Source organism: Opisthocomus hoazin, chromosome 4, assembly GCF_030867145.1.
Source record: "Opisthocomus hoazin isolate bOpiHoa1 chromosome 4, bOpiHoa1.hap1, whole genome shotgun sequence".
In the NCBI taxonomy this organism is placed as follows: Eukaryota; Metazoa; Chordata; class Aves; order Opisthocomiformes; family Opisthocomidae; genus Opisthocomus; species Opisthocomus hoazin.
The window spans coordinates 10,723,157-10,748,319 of record NC_134417.1 but is presented as its reverse complement, the minus strand read 5'-3'; the positions used below and the strand labels follow the sequence as shown (position 1 = coordinate 10,748,319).

The window sequence follows — 25,163 nt, the reverse complement described above, 5'->3', positions numbered from 1 at the left end:
AGATGGTCTCAAAATGTCCCTTCAGCAACAAAAGAAACAGGAAAACTTCCATTACTTGCAACAGAAGCAGATACTTAATTTCTGCACACAAACATACAGGAGGGAATCACTTAGATGCCTAACTTACACCACCTTACCTACGGTTGTTATGAGGATTAATTAATCAACAGGAGAGATCTCAACTGACTTCTAGTTGTTGTTTTCAGTGATTTCAACAGAGGTCATTTAAACCAATCTAACTGGGGGCTGAGTTAGACCCACTGTTTGAAAACATCCTGAAGACCAGAAATACTGTTACAGGACCTAAGAACTAACTGTCATTCATCAGAACATTACAACGTTAAGCGCTGTATATTTCTGTCGGCAGGCATCTTGATATTCATAACTCTACAAGCAAAAAGAGGCTTCGCCTCTGAACAGAAAAGCATGACGGTAATAATCAGCTGGAATGCAAGATTCTGTGTTTAAAATAATAGAAGACTGATTTGACTATGTTGTTTTCTTTTCTGCATCTGTGTTTTAGTGAACAAAGACATAGCTGACCTCAGTTATGTTTAAAACAATCAAGCAGAGTTGTATATGAGTATGCTATAAAACAGCAGAGTGCTGTTAGCTGAAATAATATCATACTTACTCAGGTCTAAGATCAAGTAGATCTATAGATCTGGTCTTCAGCTCACCACCTTGTACATATTCCAGAATAATTCCTTTAAAAAAAAAACATGATAAAATGTCTTACGTGGATATCTGGGATTTTATAATACGCACTATAGACAGCAATGCTTCCACTTTTATTGCTCCACTGACTTCAGCAGACCTAATTCCAGTTCTTGGAACTAGGAGGTTGGCAATTCTTGCTGAGTTAGCAGGGTAATGAACAACTCTGATGTGTTTATATGCTAAAAGATATTAAACATTATTACTTATTAGTGATTTTCTGTACTGGAAATGAACAAGCTCTTTTTTCCCAACAAATTTTTGCATGACTTCATCAGCTCTGTTTTCAAAGAAGCTGTCCTGAAGAGACTTGTTCTAGACTGGTGTTCCAAGAAGCCTGGAAAACACGATTTACCAAACCAGCTATATTTATTTCAGTGTTTGCAAAGGCCTGTGTGCAGTAATGTACAGAAAATCATAACACACTCTCCATTTCCAGGTATGCTCTGGCACCTCTGCACCTTCCACTGAGCTGAAGTATTAAAATGTTTAACCGCATTGCTTCCTGTTTTGAAACAGTTCTTAAAGTGTTCCACTACCTTGGTTTTCTGTGGGAAAGGATAATTTAGATGAATTTTTATGTCATTTTACATTTTACCAAGTCTGTAAGAAAAATATTTAATTGGAAAGAAAGGTCTGTTATTACAGCACACTTCCTGAGCTGGCCATCTCCATCTTGCTTCACTCATGAAAATCCATTAAGGCTCCTGACTGAGTTCACAATAACTGATGCAGACCGCTTCACAGAGCAGCTTTTCAAAGTGCAGTTCCGCTCAGAAAAGTCACAAAGCCAAGCAAGGAAAAATAAGAAACGTGGCCACGTTTTGCTAAACAGGCCTTCTGATAACGCACGTACATTGGTGCTGACTACCGCCACTCCTGACATTTTAAACTCCTTAGCGCGATGCGAAGAAGACTGCCTTGACCTCGCAAGGAAAAGTCATTAATTACAGCTCAGGTGGGCGACGAGCTGCTTCCAGCCGGACTCCCCTCAGCCAGCCGCCGCGCCACAACACTTGCACCTGCAGCCGACCCAGCCGCCGGTGCGCCATCCACCCGCTCACCCCTGCCCTGGCCCTTGAGAAGGGTAAGGAAAACCTCCATGACGGCAGGGGGGGCCCCCCCGCACCTCCCTGACAGGGACGCCCGCCAACGGCAGGCCACGCGCGCGGCCCCGGCCCCGGCCCCGGCCCCGCCGCGCCACCACAGCCGCTGGTAGGGCGGAGAACAGGCCCCGGCCTCCCCGCGCCCCGCTCCGCTCCGCACCCGGCGGGTAGTAGCGCAGCAGCAGCCGCCTCAGCCTCATCCTCCTCCGCCGCCGCTGTCGCCGCCCCCGGGCTTCGGTCCGCTCCCATAGCAACGCCCAAACAGAGCCTGCGCGCATGCGCCCGCCCTGGGCCGGCAGGTCGCCGGCGTGGCGGGCTGCCCTCGGGCTGAGGTGGCTGGGTCAAAGATGGCGGCGCTTCTCCAGGCGAGGCCCAGTGCGGAGAGCTGACTGCTGGCCCTGGTGGCTGCGCGGCGGGGGCAGGAGGAGGACATGGCCGCACCGCCAAGGCATTCGGCACGGCCATGTCCTCCTCCTGCCCCCAGCTGAGGCCTCCCGTGAGGGAGCTGGTCTGATAATGGCAGCATGGTGCCATTTTATTTCCCACTCCCCATACTCCTCTGTGAATGCATAACGTTCAGGGACTGCTATTTCAGCAGAACTGCAAGATGTTACCAGAGTAGTAACAGCTGGCTGGAAGCCCATGACTGTTTAGCCAAACTTAAGTTTGCTTTCTCACATTTGCATAGGTTTAGAATTATCCCCGCTTATTTTTATCTGCCTGTTGTTGTTCTTTCACTTAGTATTGCAAGGCTTTTCTGCCATTTTCACAGCTCGTGCTGACTACCCCGAATGCCATCAGCTAGAGAACTACTCACGCTGTAATTCATACAAAGCTGCCAGGGCTTCCAGTTTGTGCCGCAGAAAGGAAAGTTCCAGTTCTTCAAATGCTAGAGTGCGCTAAAAAAAGGATAAATAGGAGTGCTAAAGAGCCACAAGTAACGGCATCACAAATGTACGAAAGCTATTTGAAAAGCAAATAGTCAAGTACTAAGGAAAGCAGGCAAGGAAGAAAAAAACATCTCAGCTGTATTTTTATAAAGAGAAACTCAGGACAGATATATGAGTATGACAACACTGTTTCACCAAAGACAGAAGAAAAAAAATCTATTTGAAAAGAGATAACCAACGTGGAATCATTAAAAGATAATGTAGTGATAGATCTAAAAATGTGAGTCCAGCTTTATGCAGAAGTGACTGTAGGACATCAATAGGGGGAAGCAGCGAACACATTTTCATTTAGCAAATCTCGTCATAGCCCACGTTGTTGACAACGGGTCAACAGAAGACAGTCCCAGTCAGTGTTTAACAGTACGTGACTTTTCCAAAAACGCCCATATGGCTCCCTACAGCTTCACTTTGAAGACAGTCCTTTGGTTTTTGAAAGCCAGGAAGTAAAATAAAATGGCCAATTCCAGGTTTACTTTGGGACATGACTGGGGGACAGAGTGGTCTCTGGGTTTTTGATTCCCGTTTATTTGTTTAAATCTTTTGTCTTATTTGTATGTGGAAAGTCTTGAGGCAGATAAGAAATATTTTTATTGAAAACAAATAATCCAAACAGCTTTCCAACTGAATTGACTTACTTGGACGAACCCTATTCAAAAAGAACTTTTTGAACAACCCTATTCTTGCTGGTCTCCAATTTCTTAATAGCTTTTTGTATTTGTTTAGCATAATATGTATCCACCCAGATTATAATTTCAGAATATAAATATTTTTCTGTTCTTTTAACTTAAGTGATGCGAACAATGAACACGGCGTGGGCACTGCTTCCTACATTAACACCTTCTTTGTTCTTCACAAACACACATCCATGCAGCCTTTCTGGTGCCTTCAGTATTACTTACCACCAACTGGAAGTGCTACATTTAATTTTTTTTGTCAAATTTAAAGGCTTGATACTTCTCTACACCATAAATAAGGAGTCTGTCGTTCAGCTGTAACTTATGTCGTTCAGCTGTAACTTATGTGGTAAGCATCTCTTCAATTCTGTACTTCAGGGTTGCATTTCCATCACTGAATCAATTATTCTTGAACAATCGTTTTTTCAAGGCTTTGCATATCATATGCCAACAAGCTTTTTTTTTGTTTGCTTTTCATGAGACACAGAAAATGAAAATGCGTCCCCAGTCTAAACAGGGGAGAAGGAAGTGGAAAGGCTGCAAAGCTCTGAGATGTTCAGCTCATTGTCTCCTCGCTCTCTTGCTGTAGATCTCCATCTGAACATGCACACCTCACAGCTTGTCATCGCCTGGGATTAAGAGACAATAATGACACTGGAAGATGATAAATCAAATCAGGCCTCAGACAAAATAGAACCAGAGTGGTAGCACAGGTAGGATTACCAAAGGAGACTTAAGGCAGCAAGGGTGAAAACTATAATGAGGGAAGGAAGGAAAGGACTTAAACACAACCAGTTACTTGACGACTAGTCAGGCAGGGACTCTGATGATATAGCAGACTAGCTAAAGTCCATACCACTAAGCCTTGACTGTTAAGCAGAAATGTATCTCTCTTTCGAGTACAGCAAAATGCGCAACTAGTGTATACTTTTAGAAGGAAAATTTTTAGCCTGCTGGGGCAAAATTGTTGCCCTGATATTTTCTAGCATCCAAGGAGCGCACATGGCCTCTAAGCCAGGAAAGGCCAGTTTCAAAGAATCTGCATACCCACTGTAGAGAGTTCAAAACACACTGGAAAGAAAAAATTATGTGCTGAGACATTCATCTGGGATCTGAAGTCATTTTTATCTCTGGGTGAGATAGATAATCAGCTTTTATGTACATAGATCAAATGTATTGATGTTGTCAGCCTGGAAAGATAAGTTATGCATCAGTTGCTCCCTGTGCACTTTTGGTTACGTCAGCAGTTTGCAGGAGCAGCAGCAAGTTAAGATACTACAAACCTCACTATCAGTCAATACTCAAAAGGCTTTGAAAGGCTGCACTGTACACTTATCTAGAGTGCTGGAGACAACTGTGTTGGACAGTATGAAGCAAGATTAATATAGTTACAATGAAGAGCTTCTTTCTGAGAGCTCTGGGTTCTTTGTGCCAACAGAGGTTCTGAAAAATCTCTCTTGAGCCAAGGTACTGTCCTAAGAAGGATAACAAGAAGAAAGTGTTTCTGACTCAAACACACTCTTGCTTGCAGAGAAGAGTGGGTTTTAGGCTTCCTGATTTAAAGTTGTCTCATGACCCACTTGTTCTGAAGTAGGTCAGTCTGCGGTATACTGAACTGAATCAGAAAGGCCAGCCCAAGAGTAGTCTGAGTTAAGGGAAAGATGTAGAAAGCCACTTCCTATTTCTGTTGTGTTAGTAACGGGTGCAGTGAATTTTTACGAAGGGGAGTTCTTGCATGTGGTCCTTTCTCACGTGCTGTTCTTTCTCGTAGCTGTCAGGTCTATCTGTGCTTTGATATTTCCGTGTTTCTACTTGGTGAATTAAATGGGTTTAGGTAATTTTGTCCAAGATTCTTTTATTCTGGCGTGGATAACCTGCTTACTCTTGCCCAACCAGACAGCGCTATACACACACTTCTTCATGCATTGCTAGAGCTCACTTCTGTTCTGTTATTTCCAGTGCTAATCATGACACCGCAGGCATTAAAAATGTTGAAACTATATTACTTGTATAGGGAACATGATCTTCTGGGAGTTTGCTATTTGCTATGCAAGAGCTATTCTGGGAGAAAGAGCTGACAGTGTGTTAAAGAACAATGTGCTCTCTTTCCCAAACATTGTTTTTCAGCTTTGTATGGCTGATAATTTAATGTTATCTCGAATTAAAAAAAAAAATTAGTAGTTGCTGTCTGCCTAGAAAGTGTGTGTGACCTACAAGTTTCTCTTCACATGTGTTATTTACTTACAGTGAGATAATAACAATGTACCAGAAAGGAACAGTAGTTCTTTTCTTTGCTCTTTTCTTCCATCCGCCATTTCTGACACTCTGCTTACATATCCAATGCAGTCAGGCAAATTCCATACATTCTTGCTTGTTTCAGTCAAATTTTCATTTAGTTGAAAAAAGCTTTTCCTTGCTGTACGCTTTTTAAGGGAGGGCCTTTCCTCCTAACCTTTGCCAAGCTGATGGGTAGACCTGACAACAAAAAAACCTCCAAGGAAAAAAAAAAAAGAAGATCTATCTATCTTACCCTCTCTGAGAAGAACTCAGAAATGCCTTTAATCTTTCTTTCCGTGGTGCAGACTGTAGGGGGCTGAAGACCTTTTGGAGAACTCTGTGTCATCCAGTCAAGACAGCAAAGCTGACAGTATCAAGTAATTACAGAAGTATTCTGCAGTCAGATTATCTGAGCTGCAAGATGAAAGCCAGTGAGGTATCCGGATGCACGTAGTGAGGAAAATAGAGGAGCACTTCTCCTACATAGATGGAACACACAATTGGGTCAAACCACTCTGAGTCAGGAGGAAGTAAAAAGCTCCTGACGAATAACAGGATTTCTAGTAAGTCTACAATAGAATTGAAAAAGATAAGTAGTGAAAGCCACTTTGCTTTAGAAAACACTTCATTAAAGTGAAAGTGTGTTCGTCTCACCATTGTTTTTAATTAATAAGTCAAAATGACTCATTTGGGCTTTTATATTTCATTTTTATAATGGCAAAATTCATTAAGCGTTTCACAGAAACCATCATGTTTTCTACATATCTATATGCCTTCACTAGGTGTGGTAGTCCTGTTGCATTGCCTCTGTGTTTCTTGTTTTCTAAGTTTCTTTACCGTCAGTTTTTATGTATTTCATATGGATGTGCAAAAAAAAATATATATATGTAAATCATCCATTCATTGAAATTAATTAATACAGCACTACCCACTTTCAAATTCATAAAATGTTTTTGCCAGCTCTTATACTAGCTTGGAGGATGCTATAGAGTGAGCAACTCTTTGAGATTTGCAGTATCTTAGATATCTTGGAGATTTGTATTGACTCTGAAAGACATTTTGACCATTTATTCCTAGTCATAACAAGATGAAACATTCAGATGCCCACAGATGCCCCACACATAATCATGTTTTTCAACCAGCTCTAGCAAATGTACATTTGAAAAAAGAAAGCACTGTAGCAAGGCATATAGCTAAAATACTATCATTTTTCAGATATGCATGACGTTTTTATATTAATGTTTTGCTTTCTATTCCATAAATACAGCTGTATAACAAAGTTTATTCATACGTGAGACACTGCCACATTTGAGGGAACAGTTTTAAGTCACCACAGTGACCACTCTGCATCTCTGATTTATCTGCCATATTAAATCTATCATTCTGAAGTTCCCATTTGCCTACTTTGTAAGTTTATAATGTTCTTCCTAGCTTTGTACCTGACCAATGACGCTGCAAGGATATTAAACTACTAGTTTAATCTTGACACTGTAATTGACAATTTCACTGCAAATTGGACCACTTTCTTGAACCCATGTCCACTGACACAACCCTAATTAGATGGCTTGATGGTCAGTGCATAAAACCTTGCTATGCCCCCAGCCAGGTATTCATCTGTAGCTTCTTACAGATGTAATGTTCCTCTGCCCTTGGTACCTGAAGAGGCTGTCACCCCTCAATATTGGTTATATGAATTCTTGGTAGAGAGTTTGTCCCTTTGCAAGCCATCTTCCTTCAAGAACAATCTCTGTTTTAATTCAGTGTTATCATCCAGAAGGTATAGGAGGAGTCTAGTACAATTTTGTTGTACTAGACCACCCTACACAAAATTTTTGCCTACATGTAAATGTTTTGCCTTGTCTTATGGCCACATGGCCGGAAGACAGTTACAATTTGCATCACAAATGTACCTGAAGTTTAACTTAGAAATGAGAAATACTTTGTGCTGTGTTTCATACACTGTGGTACATGCCTTCACTTAGCATGGTACTCCAACCGCACTATCTCAATACTTATTTCCTAAGTTACTGTATCCTGTAGGTGTCTATTGAAGGGATCCTGTCATTCAGGCTTTCTCACCAGGGAGCCCAGGTACTAGGCCACACTGTTCCCATTTCCACAAATTGGTTTGTCTCTTTCTCTCCCTCGTTCTTACCATGAGCATGTCTTACCAAGTGAGTTATTCTTCGCAGGCTGAGAAGCCTCCAACTAACAAAAAAGCGTATCTGATATCTTATTACAGCTTTCCATGTATTCTCATTTACCATGGCACAGGCAACAGTTAATGTTAGCTCTTGAGCACGCTAAATCTTCTCCAAAGCCAGTGGACTATTACATCCATCTCCAGCAGTAAAGAAGTGAAGATGGAAAAAAACACTATAAGCCAAACAGGCAGAAAGAACATATGCATCTTTAACTTCAGCCAGGACTGCGATTTTTTTTCCACTGAAAATTGGCTCAAGATCATAATTTCTGATAACTGAAAGCAGTGCTCATTGCAAGAAACATGGTAATAACCTTCCCTTTAAATTTCATTACGACAGCTGCCTCTCAAAAATGAGTCAGATATCAAAACATCATACAGCTAGCTTAGGTGTGAAAAGCCATTGAGTTGTTCTTATTCATCTATTATTTTCCAAGGCTGTCTCCGTAATTTTGAGGACTACAGAAAAAAAATCACTGTGAAGCTTGAGATTTTTAGGTAAATCGAGATACTTCAGGTGACTGAGTATTGTGAAAACCTACTACACTGGAATGCATTGAATCCAGAGATCATACAAACGGATTTAACCAAGAGGTTAGGTCTGTAAATTAATGCATGTAGGAGTTAATGATGTATTTAATGAACCTTAGTGATTGCATCTCATGTGTTCCTTGACATCTCTCCAATAACAACATTAACAATTGGGAAGAAACCAGATTTAACAGAAACTGAGAGAGACTTTTTATCCACAGAACAGATATCCATACACAAAGTCAACTCCCACTTACATCAGTCACCTCTTCGCAGAGACAGGTAGCTCTTTCTCCTTGGATTTTCTTATCCCTTTGCTGGCGCTGTTAGTCTACGAGAATCTGCCATGCACAATCCCTCTTTTCCTCACTTTTGTACATGCAGCTGTGTGGCTGTGATGGTAAATGAAATCCCTTTAGAACAGAACAGGCATTGCAAGTGCATCCCGCACAATTCCTTATGCTCTGTATAATGTCCATATATCAGTTTTTTTCAGGGGATCTCAACCCAGACTTGATACAAAGAGAGTGTAAAACAATTGAGTTTTCAATTTAAAGTTAAGGAGTAACAAAATTTCAGGAACACAGAAATGTAGATGCAGATGCTTACAAATAAAATTTGTTACTTTATTTTGGGAGTATAACTGAAGTCATATCAGCAAAACTATATAATTACTGTTGTAAATTTAATAATAACAATTAACAATAGTATTTTAGTCTCTACTTTTCCTGTGACATTTTTGCTTTTAAAGCATACAGTATTCTAAGTTTCATCTGATGCCTTTACCTTTAATATGTGTTTTGGATTGCATAATCTTGGAATGACGCTAGAAATTCAAGGAAGATAACAGACTATTAAACAAGTGCCTGGTTTTATTCACAGTAGTAGATACATAAGCAATAGACTATGCTTAATATGTAGTAGCAGCCACAGCACTGTATCTATTGTATATCATATTTATAAGATCTAACGCCAGCAACTCTTGGTGAGCTTTGACTGGAACCTGTCTGCAACTGATAATGCAGAAGGAACAAACACAGCAATTTCATAACCTCTGACAGAGTTAGGACTGCAGTACTGGACAGTTAAGGCTGACACCTCCCAGAACAGAGCAACCACAAGATCAAAGGAACACAGATCATAGTTTTCCATTTATGTACAGTCATACAACTATAATCACTTAGTAAACTTAGGATACATAATGCACTGGTTTTAGTCTGAAAACTAAAAACTTCTTGCATGATTCATATTTTGGCAAAGGAAGTTGCCTATAGCCTGGTATTTGAAATAAGACTGTCAGGGCATAACACAGCTGAGCTCAGCATACGGAAGGCTTATTACAACTGATCATCTGTATTGTTTTGGATGTTTACCCAGCTGGGCGTATGCCATTAAAATGGAGTGACAGTGTAATAATACTAAAGCCCTTCTTGGTTGACGAATTCTCTGCTCAACAGAATTACACCTGAACGATGCATTCCAGTTCATCAGGAGTGTAGCTGAGTCACATATGGGCTTGTTGGCATTGGTAATTGAAAATAACTGACCAATTATCAACACTCCTCTGAAAGAGCTAAAAGTGTCATTGTCACCGAGCACAGCCAGTAATGCTTGGCTTTTGGTGAGATAATATACTTGAAGACATGCATGGCGCAGGTTAAGAAGGGTCTTCACCCATTTGTCTCTTGGATTTGCACGTGCTTTACTACGTATGTAGGAGGTGGAATAAAAGAGATGAGGAACAAAAAACAGTCTTCAACTGAGAGTTAGGAGCTACCATCAACTGAACAGTAATGCGACAAATAACTTGTTAGTACTAACCCAGCAGATGAGATGTGGCAGGTTTTATATTTTAACAGCAAAATGAAATCAGAAAGATTACTATTCCTTATAAAAATCACTGCCCATGCAATGCTAAGTTATTTTTGTCATCAACATCTCTGCTACCTTATTTAACACCTGCTGGTTTTTAAACTGTGTGCAGTGACAGATAAAAATGCATACTAAAAGCCATTCCTCATTGTCACCTTTTTCTATATAGATAATTTCATAGGACTATACACAGGTATGAAAAAATATAGTAATTAAACACATTTTTCCACTAGCCAAGAACAGAGCCAAATCCAGAACTAGAACAGATCCAAATCCATGCATCAGGCAATGCTAATCAATATTGGTCATACTACTGAATTTCTTTGAAATAGCGTTATTTTCACAGGCTTCTACTGACAGCTGCTCCATGTAACTGATGAGAGCCCTAGGAGGCACTTTCCTCTGTGTAAGAAAGGCAGCAATCATGGTTGCTTTGTGCTGGAGCGGGAGAAAAAAGTATTAAGAAATTAGTAAATCTAATTATGAGTCCATATATGAAGAGAAAATTTTCTGAGAAATATACCAAGCTAATGAAATGCTGCAATATTCTGACTGGGAATGGTGAGAGATTGCTTTAAGGAAAAAAAAAAAAAAAAAAGAGTTAAGAAAGAAGCAAAATTTAAAATAATAATAAAACAACAACAAATCAAACAAACAAAACCCACAGAAAGAATATGCACAAATAGGATTCAATAATAATAGTCCAGCATGCACAGGAATCACCAAGAACTGATCTCAATACAGCAAGAGCAGGAGACTTTGGAACTAAAGTATGAAGTTGTGCTGAGACTTCGAAGGGGAAGCTCTCACACCCACTGATCCAAATTATAGCCAAGCTGTAAAAAAATGCCTCATTGGCATTTTGCAAGAAAAAAATAATTTGTTTTTTAAAAAAATATACAAAGGGAAGAAAAAAGTCCCCAAATGACCATCTAATACTGCAACTCAAATTCTTCAACAAAATTGAACATGTGGAATTAGGAGCTGAGGGTCAGAGATACAGAGGAAAAAGAAACTTACCTACACAAATGCAGAATAGCCCCACCAAAGTAATCAGGATTAAGGTTTTCCTAGAAATGGTCATGATTTTCAGAGCTGTCAGAACTTTACTGGCTACTTAAGCTTACTTACTCACAAAAACATGCCTTGAATCTGATGAATTTGGACACACAGCACCCGCTTATAATACCTGTTTGTATCTTCAGGAATGAGTGGAGGGACATGCTATTTTTACATGGAATTTCCTGCTGGTAACATAACAACACTATTGATCTATGTTATTAAGCACAGAAACTGATTCTGAATTTTTTTTTTTCCTCCAATGAGGTTGGTTATAAAAAAAATATTCAACCAGAATAAGAGGAACTAAAAAAAAATAACCTCCATGATTCATAGCTCTATGGACGAAGCATCTAGGTTTTTGTGGCAATGGAGCCAATGGCTGACAAGAGGAAGGATGAGTTGCAGAAGCAATGCAAAACTTTCAACAGGCCTGACCTGGGAGTACAAAGAGCCACCCACATAATTTCACACATCAGTCTTCACTTGCTTATTGTGCTTCCCTGCTTTGAATTTGCTAGCTTGGACTCCAGGCTTTCCTCCACCAAGTTCATATATAGCTCTGGTTCCTAACACCTCCACCGATGCCTACCTATTCCCAAGGGAGGCTTGGGCGAACCTCATCTTCTGATGGTTTTAACACGAATCCATTCATGTTGTCCATTCCATTTTGTTGGTGCCTGGTTTAGTCTGCAAGCTCTTTGAACCCAAAGAAGAGCCTGCACCAGTACTGGCAGGTATGAGACAGAGCTCTGCGGTTTGGCCCAGAAGTTATGGAAATCCCCAGGGAACATGCTGAGTAATTACTCATCCCTGGGAAGCCAATAGCTTCTTTCATGATGCCCTTAATATCAGGGACATGGAATCCACCTGCTGGAAATTAAAGCCAATTAATCTTGTGCCTTCAGAGCTTCACCCACAGAGAATTGCCAGTTCCCATATCTGCAGAGCAGCAAGCAGATTAGGTTCTAGCAAATTTTGAAACCAGAAAATAACAGCCTTACACTCATGAACACGAAGTAGAAAATCCAACACTTCTCAGCTCCTCTCTCAAGGACACCAAAAATACTTTACATTTAAGTTTAAAATAAATTAGAATTAATGCTTCTATCTCTATGACTAAATTGTACCAAAAGCCAAGACCCAGCTGTATCTGCAAGACTCTGGCACTGACAATGAGAAGACTAAACCTGCACAGCCTACTTGGTCACGTCCCTGAAGTCCACATGGGCCATGTAATAGTACCTAAAAAGCTGAGCAGCCTTCCCCATTCAACCTGCACGCATGTCCTACCTACTCCAGGAAGTCCTGTTAGTTTTATCAGGCATCATTTGTACTGCAGTAGTGTCTGCGGATGTCCATCAAGAGATCTTGCATCAGGAAAATCTCATTATACTAGAAGTCACAGGATACTACAGGAAACACATAAAAGGGAGGAAAGCACTGCAAATTTCTCCTCTAGAGACAGCCCTTGAGTGCAGACCATGTTACCATAGTCATAATCCTTCTCAGTGAATGAGGTAGAAGATGGCTCTGTAGCACTGTGTGTAAGGTTTCTTCTGAATAAATACAGAAACTAGTAAAAGAAATTCTTTCAAATCTGATTAAGATGACATTGAGCTAGGAACAGGTCCTGATGTTAAAGCAAAATCTTCATATATAGCTGTTGTCTGGGGGGAGAGAGGAAGGAATTCTATCCTGTGGAGATCATAGCTACCCACAGGGCAAACAAAGTGAGCAAGGTGGAAAGTGGCTTTAACGGATGTGAGTACAGTTGTGTAATTGTTTCAGCTGGAGGCTCATAAGCAAAGGAATTAATTTCAAGGGGAAGTCACATTTTTCAAGTAAAAAAATAAACATATCACACAAAGTCCAGATTTTAACATTTTTTTTTAAAAAACTCCAATTTCCATTTTTTCCACAAGCAGACATTGTTTAACAATAGTTCAAGAAGTACTATAATGCTAACTACAGTTAAAAAGAAACATTTTGGCACAAGACAGTGCCAAAGAACTAACAAAAATAAACAGAATAAATAACCTGCTTTACACATGCTGAATGAAACAAAAATAACATGCAATAAACTTAATAAAATTCATACTCTGTACAACAGCTTAAGGTAATCCTTACTAAACAGTACTCAATGTCATTTTAGTAACGTACATGTATTAGTAAAAATAGAAACTTTAACAAAATGCTTAATTCAAGCAAAACAGCGATGCAATATGAATCAACTCAAGAAGTTCAACGGTTCCAAAGAAGCCAGGGATAGTGGTGAGTAAGCACACAACAGTGTACAAGATGACGATCTCAACCGAGAGGTTGAACCTTGTGGTTCTTCAGCCACGTCTGTGTTTTGTTCCCTGCTGGAAACCGTGTCACATTGACATCTTCTTGAGCTTATGGCTGTTAAAAGAATGAGAGAACACACGTAAATAATGGCCTTGGCTACAGGTCAGTTATAGGTTTCTCCTTCCAAAATATAGCATCTCCTGAGAGAATACCTCCAGTAGAAAAAGGGGACATGTGACATGACTGTCCCCGAGAAGACTAGCCATGTCTGACAAGAGATGGAAAGACAAATGTGCTCAGCATTGCCATTGGGAGGTGAAGTTCAGGAGATTTAAGAAATGGGCTTTTGCACATGCTCTGTTTTCATCAGGCTAGCAGTGTTTAGATTTTTAGATTCCTACCTCAGGAAAAGAAGATGCTTCTTCACCCAGCCTTCCTGAGGATTTACACAGGCCTTCAGCCCTCTGTAGGTGTGGAAACTGGAAAAGAAATAATGATAAAGAGATCAGTAAATCATTAGAAATCTCTGCTAGTAAATGCTGTGAAGATGCATTTGGTCAAAAAATACGCATCATAATTTCTCTATATAATAAACAATAGCAACTGCTTTTGTAATTATCAGGTAGACATGGGATGCTCCACAACCCCTCCAACACCATATGAACTATAAGAAACACCTAATGAAATTTAAATGCAATAGCTGCTTCAGTCTCAGGGATCATTTTCTGCACTGTAAAGTTGCGTGCAATTTACTGGAACTATAGAGACAAAAAGCTTTGCTGGAAGCCAGATATAATTTGTGAAACTAAAGAGAATAGTTGCTGTCAAAGTAAGGTGACAGATCAACATTTAGCAGGTTAAAACCTTGTGGAAAAAAAATTCCGATCTCTGTGAATTAAGAAAATTCTTGTCGCTTATGTGTTTGTTAACAGGTTTTGGCAAGAGAACACCCTGTTGTTGGCTATCATGGCCCACAGCTGGAGATGAAGCGTGTCTGCACAGCTGATTCCTAAACAGATTTATTATTTATATTGTATGGCTGTCCTGTGAGTTAGTAGTCCCTGTCAACTAAAGGTTGTGTATTTTGTTGACAGGCCCTGTATACAATTTATTCAGTTAATGTTTTTTAAAAAGCAAGAAAAAATCATGCTTCTAATGTCCAAATCATTGTTTCTGCCCAAACAGACATCTAAAGGTTAACACGTGTCAGAAAAAACAGAGGACTGTCTGAAAAGTAACTTACATGATGGCATGGATATCGCAGACTTCACTGGAGAGCTGTTCAGTGTAACCCTTCAGGGCCCACCGAGGCAGGCGCACTTTGGTGTAAGACAGGCAGCAATCCTGGTTGCTTTGTGCTGGAATGAAAGAAAACGGCTAAGTAATACCCATTTGGACCACACTGCCGTGCTGCCTGGGGTACTTGCTGTTCAGCCCCCTGACCATCCAGCTCCCTGTTAACAGCAGAGGAGGATTAGGCAGCAGACTCTGCTGAACCAACTCCCTTCCACCTCGCCCTCGACCTGCTGGCAGCTGCAAGCATGCCCACCCTGGCATGGCTGGTGAGCCAACACCGAGAGCCGCTTCGTGGGGCAGAACGCCCAAGCCCACTCACCTTCAGAGGTGCCACACAGGAGCAGTGTCAGGAGCCCCAGCAGGGAAACCAGGACCAAGCTCTTGCTGCTCCAGCCAGCCATTTCCACTCCACGCAGCAGCTGTGCTCCAGCAAGTGCTCGGCTGCTGCCTGCTTGTCCTGCCAGCCTTGCCGCACCTCCACCCGCTTATAAAGGGGTGGCGGGAGCCGCGGGAATTCACACGCGGGCGGGTTCCACTGTCATCAGCGGGTTTCCCCACGGCAAATTCCATCGTGCCCCGTTCAGCCCCAGCACACCTTCCTGGTGCTATAACTGGAGATAACAGCGTGCTGGGGAAATTTTTTTTTTTTTTTTTTTAAGTAGGTTAGAAGATTCAGCCAAAAAGAAAAGGAAATAAAAGGCTGTGAGGTAATGGTTCTGTGGGTGAAGCATGCGTATTTTTAAGGGTAGGAGTGTGGGTTGTGAAATGAGGAAAGTCAAATGTAGGTAACTCTCAATGTTACCTACAGAAACTGTGTATCTGCTGTGCTCTAGTTTAATAAACCCAGCTTGGGGGCAGAGGGATGTGGGTCTAACCCAGCCAGATTCATTTCAGTATGGCACGCTCACAGGAGCTGGGTAACTATCTGCAATGATACCAAAACACTACATTAACATTTACTTGTTGGCCAACGCCGTAACATCACGCTTTCCAGATTACTGCTTTCTGTGCTCTAGGTTGTAATATTGGTGGGCACATGTGAGCAACATTGCATATTCATGGAAATGGGTTTTTCTGGAGTTTCTCTTACCATATATTCACTGCCATCACTTTCTGCCAGTTTGTTACACACCTGAACTATTTCATCTAAAACAGAGTTATCTTAAAAGCAGCTTGAAGTGGGGTCTATATTTTCTACTGAATCTGTACTGTCCAGAACGTATCAATGCTGTGTGTGAGCAATAGCTGTATCTTGTTACTTTCCCATGCCTAACTGTACCCAAGTATTGTGACTCCTGAACATTCACCTAAAACACACACAATCTTAAAATCACCTCACATGGCTCGGAAGAAACCCCCGGAGAGAGGCTCTGCCATCACTGCAAATACACTGTTTGAGCTGCTACGGAAGGCTGTTACTTTCCAATGCCGTTTAGTGACCTGTGTGAGGTGAATGCAATGGCTGCAGGCCATGCCCCGGTCAGCTGGTGTACACAGGAGCTGCTACCAGCTCCACGTAGATATAGAGTAACCTGAGCTTTAAGTAGCTTCTTGTAAGTTAGAGCTCAGGGGCACGGTCATAGTTCATAATTACATACCTTCTGTTCTTTGCAGGCTGCCAGTACTTCTCACGAATGGTGTGTTCCTATTATTTCTTCCTAGAAATGTAAAAAATTCAAACTCTAGAACAATTGTTATTCAAAGAAATTAATTTATTTATATCATAGCCAGAATTTAGGGAAGCTCGTACGGCTGGGGTGTGTATGAGTGGCCTTGCAGCATGCATGGTGTCACAGATGGTGGAGATGCTTCTCCTCAAAGCCACTATCATAGGCCAAGGGACAGGGGAAGAGGCAATAAAGATCCCATGCCCTGATGTACTCTGCTTTTTTCAACTGCTTTGTGGATCGTAGTGAAATGCCGTTAAAATACATAAAGATCTGTGCTCTCAGTATGGAGCTATTTCTGACCTGTTTTAAGGACGATCTGTCAGCATTAGGCAATGCTACAAAATAGCTAACTAGAATGACAACATCTGAAATGACGGAAGTTCGGCTTGATAACTTTTTCCTTTCCATAAAGATAAGAACAGTTAAACATGAATCACTTATAACTATTTCTGGATTGACAGGTACCAAGAAGCATCAGGTTGGCAATAAGCAATTCTTGATCTTCCCCATCAGCACCACTTCATTTTTTTTTTTTTGACTGCCTGTCTGGTAACAACCTGGGATTTTTGTTTACTTATCTTTTAAGCAGGAGTTCACACCATCCAGTCTCTATCAACCATCTGCCTTTAAGAAGCTATGAAAATTAGGCACTGGGCTATCAATCTGCATTCCTCCACTTCCACCTTGCCATTTCACTCTAATGTTGATACTAGCAAAGTCTCCAGCTGCTTTAGAAAGAGAACTTTCCAAGACTCTCAAGATTGTAACCGTATATTCTTATCCATGGATTAGTATCAAGAGTATTAAAAGCACTAGGTAAACAATAATTTTTAAAATTGTTAACAAAACCTTCTGAAAGAGATCAGTTTGTCTGCTGTCCTGCTAATGTACATATTTCTCCCTAAATTCACCTCTCCCTCATTAGTCTGAGACTTGAGACATAACTGATTGGGATGATCATAATGTTTGTTGGTTAGGTAAGCTAATACCTTAACTGGCTAATAAAAACACTACTTTTATTAGCAATATTGCTTCATTCACAATTATATCACTTCAAGTAATACTGAATTACAATTCTATTGCTTACTCTTACTATTGATGCAGTGGTTGCATTCATATACCAGTTACATCCCTTCTTACTCCCCACTCCTGCACTGTCTTTCAAACCTAGACCTGGTGGAGAGTCTGGTGGGTTGTCCACAGGGGTTGCCCCCAGCATCCTGGGCAGCTTGGGCCCTCAGGCCGGCTTCATCACTGCCCAAGGCAGCCACACTCCTTCTGTCACAAGATCCTCCCATTTCTTGCTCTCCTCCTTCATTGCTGTCCTTCATTTTCTCCCTTTTCATTTTCTATGGACGGCAAGATTGGGTCCAGAGGGGCAAAACCCTTCCCACTGTAATGGAAGACCAGTTTCAGGACCACCTGAGAAACCTGAACATACATAAGTCTATGTGACCTGACTAGATGCATCCCAGAGTCCTGAGGGAATTGGCTGATGTCATTGCCAAGCCACTCTCAATGATATTTGAAAGGTCATGGCAGTCAGGCAAAGTACCTAGTGACTGAAAGAAGGGAAACATTGTGCCCATTTTTAAAAAGGGTAGGAAGGACGACCCTGGGAACTACCAACCTGTCAGCCTCACCTCTGTGCCTGGGAAGATCATGGAGCAAATCCTCCTAGAAGCTATGCTAAGGCAGATGGAGGACAGGGAGGTGATTTGAGACAGCCAGCATGGCTTCACCAAGGGCAAGTCCTGCCTGACAAACCTAGTGGCTTTCTGTGATGGCGTGACTAGATCAGTGGACAAGGGAAGAGCTATGGATGTGATCTATCTGGACTTCTGTAAAGCCTTTGACACACTCCTTCACAACATCCTTCTCTCTAAACTGAAGAAATATGGATTTGATGGGTGGACTGTTCGGTGGCTAAGGAATTGGTTGGAAGGTCGCAGCCAGAAGGTAGTGGTCAATGGCTCAATGTCCAAGTGGAGGCCGGTGACAAGTGGTGTCCCTCAGGGGTTCATACTGGGACTGGTGCTGTTTAACGTTTTCATCAATGAATTAGACAGCGAGATCGAGTGCACCCTCAGCAAGTTTGCAGACGACACCAAGCCGAGTGATGCAGTCAACAGACCAGAAAGACGGGATGCCATCCAGAGGGACCTGGACAAGATCGAGAAATGGGTTTATATGAAACTCATGAGGTTCAACAAGGCCAAGTGCAAGGTCCTGCATCTGGGTCGGGGCAACCCCCGCTATCAATACAGGCTGGGGGACAAGGGGATTGAGAGCAGCCTTGATGAGAAGCACTTGGGGGTACTGGTTGATGAAAAGCTTGACATGAGCCACCAATGTACGCTCACAGCCCAGAAGGCCAACCATATCCTGGGCTGCATCAAGAGAAGCGTGGCCAGCAGGTCGAGGGAGGGGATTTTGCCCCTCTACTCCACTCTGTTGAGGCCTTACCTGGAGTCCTGCGTCCAGCTCTTGAGCCCCCAGCACAAGGGCACGGAGCTGTTAGAGCGGGGCCAGAAGAGGGCACAAAGATGATCCAAGGGCTGAAGCACCTCTCCTATGAGGAAAGGCTGAGAGAGTTGGGGCTGTTCAGCCTGGAGAAGAGAAGGCTACAGGGAGACCTTACAGCAGCCTTTCGGTACCTGAAGGGGCCTATAGGAAAGATGGGGAAAATATTCTCGGCAGGGCTTGTTCGGATAGGACAAGGAGCAATGGCTTTAAACTAAGAGAGGGTAGATTTAGACTAGATGTAAGGAAGACATTTTTTATGATAAGGGTGCTAAAACACTGGAACAGATTACCCAGAGAAGTAGTGGAGGCCCCATCCCTGAAAATATTTGAGGCCAGGTTGGACGGGGCTCTGAGCAACCTGGTCTAGTTGAAGATGTCCCTGCTCACTGCAGGGGATTTGGGCTAGATGACCTCTAAAGGTCCCTTCCAACCCAAAGCATTCTATGATTTTATACCTTATTGCCCATTTCTTTTCCTTTTCTTGAACCCACCTTTTCACCACCCCTGAATCTTCTTTCCTCTGCCCAAACTCCCCTCAAATAAACAACTCGCCTCTCATTCCTTTTCCTCATTGATCCCAACTCTATTACACCCATACCCAACAACTTTGATGTTTCTTCTGCCATTCCCTAGGCAACACAGCTTAACATGTGATTACTGATACTGTCATCTGGATGGAGGTGGCTTTGCATCTCAAATTTCTCTTCTGACTCTACAGCTCTATTTTTTCCTCAGTTCAGTTCTTTTGGACAGAACCTTCTCACCCAAGCTTTGACACCCCTTACCTACTCCTAAGTAAGGACAAGCAAAAAGGTTTAATGCAAACAGCCAAAGAAAGTGGCCAGTTCAGGTCCTGATATGACTCACAACCATATCTTATCAGTCTTTACATTCACAAGTCCATAATACAAACAGAAGGAAAAAAATAGAAAAACAGGGAGGTGCTTATGTGCTCAGGGGAAGGGATGATTCCCTGTGGACGAGGGGACGGTGGCTGTTGTCCTCCCTGACCTGGTGAGCCTTTTGACCGGGTTTTTCTCAGCACCTGTGCGGTCATCTGGGCCAGATGACATCTGCAGCCCAGCCGGGGGCTGCAACACAAGGGAAAGGCTGGTCCACCGGCCTCCAGGCTGGCAGCCAGCACCTCGGACTCTGCTCGTGGGCCAGTTGTGTGTGGTCATTGCTGCTGCACAATACACTGTGGTGTTATATATGCTGCGCTGTTATATATTAGTGTCCTAATCCTGATGCAGTTAGGAGGCTGCACATGGAGTGGGAGTCAGCGAGGGGCCTGCCAGGTTGAGGGAGGCCATTACCTCCCTGTGCTGGGGCCTGCGAGGCTGCGTGGGGAGGGCTGTGCCCAGAGTCTGCTTGGAGGGGCACAGCCAAAGCACAAGAGGCAGCAGCCACAAGTTGTGAAAAGGGAAATTCTCCTCAGACACAGTGACAAACCCACTTCATAGCAAGGGGAGGTGAAGAAGTGGGACAGGTTGCCCAGAAGGAATGTGAAATCCCAGTCTGAATACCCTTGGAGATACTCAAACCTCAACTGGACATGGCCCTTGCATAAACTTGATCTTACACTTAGGTGCCTTCCTAAGCCATGGTCAAGCCCACACTATTTTTTCTGGTTTTGTTATATCTAACTCTGCTTTTCTTCTTTTAGTTTCCTTTCTGATTTGTCTCTTGTCGGCTTTCCTTTACTGTAAGTTCTCAACTTCCCTCGCTCCTGTTGGCCCTCCTCAGATCCCCTCACAACCCCTGCTCTCTCGGCTCTGTTGCTGCACTCACAGTAAGACAAAGCACCAAAGCACAGATCAACAAAGTTTTCCACCTCTCTTAAACCTCCCCTCCTGTTGTTCCAGGGGCCAGAGGGAACAGGCCAAACCCTTCCTGTATGTATTCTAAAAGATGCGGCAAGAACGGCCTAGGTGCCAGTGCTGCAGAGCCGTTCAGTGAGAGCTGTGAAAGGAGACAGAACACCTCAGGGAAAACTGAGCCTTTTCCAAGGTAATATTGAGAAACCAATAGTTCTGAGCAGTTTGGGGATGTGAAAGAGGAGAGCTGAGGAGTCAGAGCACTCTCGGACACCAGCTGAAAAGTTACAGCCTCTATGTCACCTCTTGCCCTGGTCACCACGCTGCTGCCTCCCTGTAATATGCTTCCTCTCTTTTATCCCAAGGGGCTTTTAGTGGCAGAAGTACCTGCTGAAAGTCTGAAGTGCTGAAGGGACTTCATAGTTCAACCTTGATAAACACCCCTGTACCAGTCAAAAAATGAGAGTTATTTCTGGGGGGTGGGCTTGCCCCACCACTCTCCCCATTGTGGAGCAGCAGAGAAGCAGACTGCCTGGTTTCGAGGTACTCGTGGAGTTGTGGCAATAAAGCTATGTCTGTTTTCATTCAAAATCTTGCATATGAGAAGCCCTATGCCTATGGGGAATTAAGAACTGTGCATGACTTGGAAAACAGTTTGAAATGCTTTAAAACTGTAGCCCCGCAATGGTAATCTGCTATGAGATCCTCAAACAGTCATACAGATGTAAGGCTTGAAACACTCCACTGACTTCTGAAGAGACACAGGGAAGTTTTATAATCATTAACTACTTGATTGATAGACTGCAGCTTATAGTCACTTCTTTATGAGTTTAGATCTAATATTAAATATGAAAGCTTTTTTTAAAAAAATTTCTTATCTACCCTGATGTTAAACAGTGTCTATAATATCTTTACCTATCCCCTACAATAAGATGAGAAACTTATGAACAGTTTTTAACTGACTGGTAGCAGTTTACCAAAATTTCCAATTTTATTCATCCTCACAAAGAGATGGGTTTTTATTACATACTACTGCCCTTGTCCAACCTGCTGGAAATAAAGCATTACAGCAATACAGCTGATCAACCAGGAAGAACAGAACCAAACGGGAAATCCCCTGCTGTAACTTCCAGTGGTTTAGGACACCTTTGACAGAGCAAAGGGCAGGAGAAGGCACTAGTTCAAAGGAACCGGGCTAAATGCGGGGATTTAATCATTGCATAATCCCCAGTGATGAAATTACATAATGCATCCTGAACACAAAAGTTCCACAGGTAACTTGCTCAACATCTCTGGTGCTTTAGAGGCTGTGATGTAATACGGTGATTTCATTAATTTTGACTAATTATACATTACACTTCAAAAGGAATAGATCTAGAAATACTATTGAATGACATTGGTTTAATGCAATTATTGACAAATTGCATGCCTGCTGGGAGAAACGAACCTCTGATCTATCAGAAGTGCAGGTTATGAGGAGACTGGTGCATCTGCCGTGAGCATGCCAGCATCCATCCTAGCACTGATGGTTGTTTGCTGCTACATAGATACAGTAGCGGAATATCTGGTGTTCTGAGGGCAGATTTCTCTCTTCCAAAATTAACCCTACTCTGTCTACAGCCCCTTGTGGCAGCCAACCACCTTTTCACAGAAATGGACCTCTCAAAGTTAAAGGCAAAACCTATAGCTGGAAAGAAGGATGAAAAAAAGTAGTCAAAAGAAGAACAATTAAAAGGTGCCTACCAAGCTAAGCTCTAGGTTACATTAGATTTGCTTTATTAGAGCTCTTTTTCCCTTCCCATCTAAATTTGTATCTGCCTTTAGGCATAACAACCACAACAAAAGAAACATTTTGACTAATACGTTCCTGACTATTAAAGAAGTCGAGAAGTGCCAATTTTCTGCATAACTTCCACAAAGGTGGGGAAGGAGGGAAGGAATCACTTGAGAGTGTACAATATGTATCTCTTGGAAGGGACTGAGGCCACCAAGTGTCATCTGCAGACAAAGGAACATGCTTACAAAAAGAAGTAATGTGATTTACTCTGGTCTAACATCCTGAAATCTTCACAAAAAAAAAAGCTGTCAGCAACCTTTTAGCACTAGAGTCATCATACAGACCCACAGAAACTAAGCCTGAAGCTTCTGGTTTTCTGTGGTTCCCACCACACCACCTCTACGCATGTCGGTCACTGCTTCTCCACTGCTGTGGTGTGGCTGAGAGTTTCCCAGAGATGTACAGATCGCAAAGATCAAGGAGAGTGGCTGGAGCAAAAATCCACAGCCTGAACATCAAGGCACCTTCCCGTACTAACAAATGAGGAATTGCACTTAAACATTTAATTCAGAAAGAGGAAAAAAAGATACTATTCCTTGGCAATTATGAAAGAGATATATGTGACATTTTCCAGATTTTGACAATTAGTAGACAAGAATAGAGGAGGAAAAAAAAATCTGGCACTTCAAAATTTTATTAGAAATGCAGTTTTAGGTGGGCTGAAACTATTCATTAATTCAATTGAAACATGGTGAATAGCTTTGTCTAAAAATTGGAAGAGAATAATTTGGAAAATGTGAAGCTGCTTTTTTTTTTTTCTCGTGTTCTATGTTTGCTTCCTCAAGTTGACCTAAAACAAAGATAACAAACCCTAAAAACAAAAGAGAAGAAAAAGAACAAAATGGCATGAAGTTGTAAAGTTTTAAGTTGACCAAGAGAACTCATTGACCGAAAGTGTTACTAAGTCACACGTGACATATAGAGCACTTGGTCATTACAGACTACTTAGTACATGATTAAGACAGCTGACATTTTGTCATGTGTTACTGGAAGACTAGCTTAAAAATATCCAGTAACATCTGCTTATTTTGGGTTGCCAGACAAAAAACAAACAAGTTTGGGTTTAGTGGGTGTTAGAAGACACTATTGAGCAGCTGTGTCACGAACATTGGCAGAGTAGCCATGGACACAGGCCTTCTCTAGGCAAACACCGCAATCACTGTAGATTTTCAGCACTATGCAGTTACGGTATAGGGACTTCCCTGTGGGGAGATTTAAACCATGGTTGCGCAAACCAGCCAGCTCTAACTTCCCTCTGTCCAAGAGTCCTGCTCTTTTTCCAAGGAAACCACAGCCCTGGGTCCTTCCGTCCTGACTCTCACAGGTTCTTTTGCATAACACAACCGAGATACTCCTTTCTTATCCTCCTGTACCCTTAAAACTCCTTTGCTGGATCTTAGTCCTCACCTCTTGATTTCTGCAAGAGGCATCTGGGGACTCTAACAAGGGCAGTCTTGCCCTAGCTCACGTTAAGGAAATGTCTGCCAGGGTCATTTTTCCTCTCTTTCTACACGGTTCCCCTTGGCTGCTTCAAGCATATCTTGTTTGTCCTCATTTTCAAAGTCTTTCTCACCTTATTGCTGGCCTGGACAACTCTAGTCACCCCTCTGGACAACTCCAGTCAGCCATAGCAGTGGCGTGTTGGTTCAGCCCTTGGCCCAGGCTTTAAGGAAGGTGCTGTTCCCAAACACATGAGACTGCTCACAAGCTTCAGGGGCTCCTGTAAACAGCACAGGTTTGTCCTGCAAGAACCAGAGCCAGCAAAGCTGCTCAAACACAAGATGTTTTAAGCCAAGAAATCTGCTATTCCAAAATAAACTGTTTTATAAGAACATCTTGGCCTCAAGTAACTAGACTTAGCCTTCCTCAGATCAGAGAATGGTCCTTTTTTTCTTCATGTTTGCACACACCCTAGTGTATCGAGGGACCTGGGAACCAGGGCCAGAGCTTCAGAATACATTTACACTGTTAACTGCTGCCCTTGAAAGGCCTAACAGGAAGAATAAGGTACATGGAGAAAATCTTGGACCATGTAAAGAAAAAATTATTCTTCATGAAAAGGACAAAACCCAACACGCTGTTGGGGAAAAAAAAAACCAACCAAGAAACAAAAAAACCTGCAAGTGTTTGGTGACTCTATTGTCCAAACTCTTCTGATCTGGCAAGAAATCAAGGTATTAGAAGAATCTAGGACATTTTAAGTACAAGAATTCTTACTTTCAAGCAAGCACTAGCAGCATGATGCACTTATTTTAAGTCTCTCTCAAACGTCATTAGAGATTTAGCATTAAATGAAGCATCCAGCTAGTTATGTGGACTTGTCAAAATGTGACAAA

At 42.1% G+C, this 25,163-nt stretch overlaps 2 protein-coding genes across 5 annotated transcripts in view; both read right to left on the bottom strand.

Annotated features, from left to right (window-relative positions):
* Nucleotides 1-11,423, bottom strand: part of DAW1 (dynein assembly factor with WD repeats 1) — a 32,697-nt gene extending 21,274 nt beyond the window's left edge. Inside the window, exons 1-2 of one of the 4 annotated variants that reach the window (XM_075417325.1) lie at nucleotides 11,351-11,423; nucleotides 635-707 (exon numbers count right to left, since the gene is read on the bottom strand). In XM_075417325.1, the coding sequence (XP_075273440.1) occupies nucleotides 635-707; nucleotides 11,351-11,414 (137 nt within the window). In that variant the 5' untranslated portion in view covers nucleotides 11,415-11,423. Of the gene's footprint in view, nucleotides 1-634; nucleotides 708-1,573; nucleotides 1,596-1,983; nucleotides 2,061-11,350 lie in introns of those variants that run through there. The other 3 variants (XM_075417326.1, XM_075417328.1, XM_075417327.1) reach the window with 3 other exon arrangements.
* Nucleotides 11,424-13,295: 1,872 nt separating this feature from the next.
* On the bottom strand, nucleotides 13,296-15,407 carry CCL20 (C-C motif chemokine ligand 20). The gene is made up of 4 exons (XM_075417324.1): nucleotides 15,297-15,407; nucleotides 14,925-15,039; nucleotides 14,083-14,160; nucleotides 13,296-13,795 (listed from the first exon to the last, which is right to left on the bottom strand). Exons 1-4 carry the CDS (start codon nucleotides 15,376-15,378, stop codon nucleotides 13,768-13,770), a joined length of 303 nt encoding a protein of 100 aa, XP_075273439.1. The 5' UTR covers nucleotides 15,379-15,407; the 3' UTR covers nucleotides 13,296-13,767.
* Nucleotides 15,408-25,163: the final 9,756 nt, after the last annotated feature.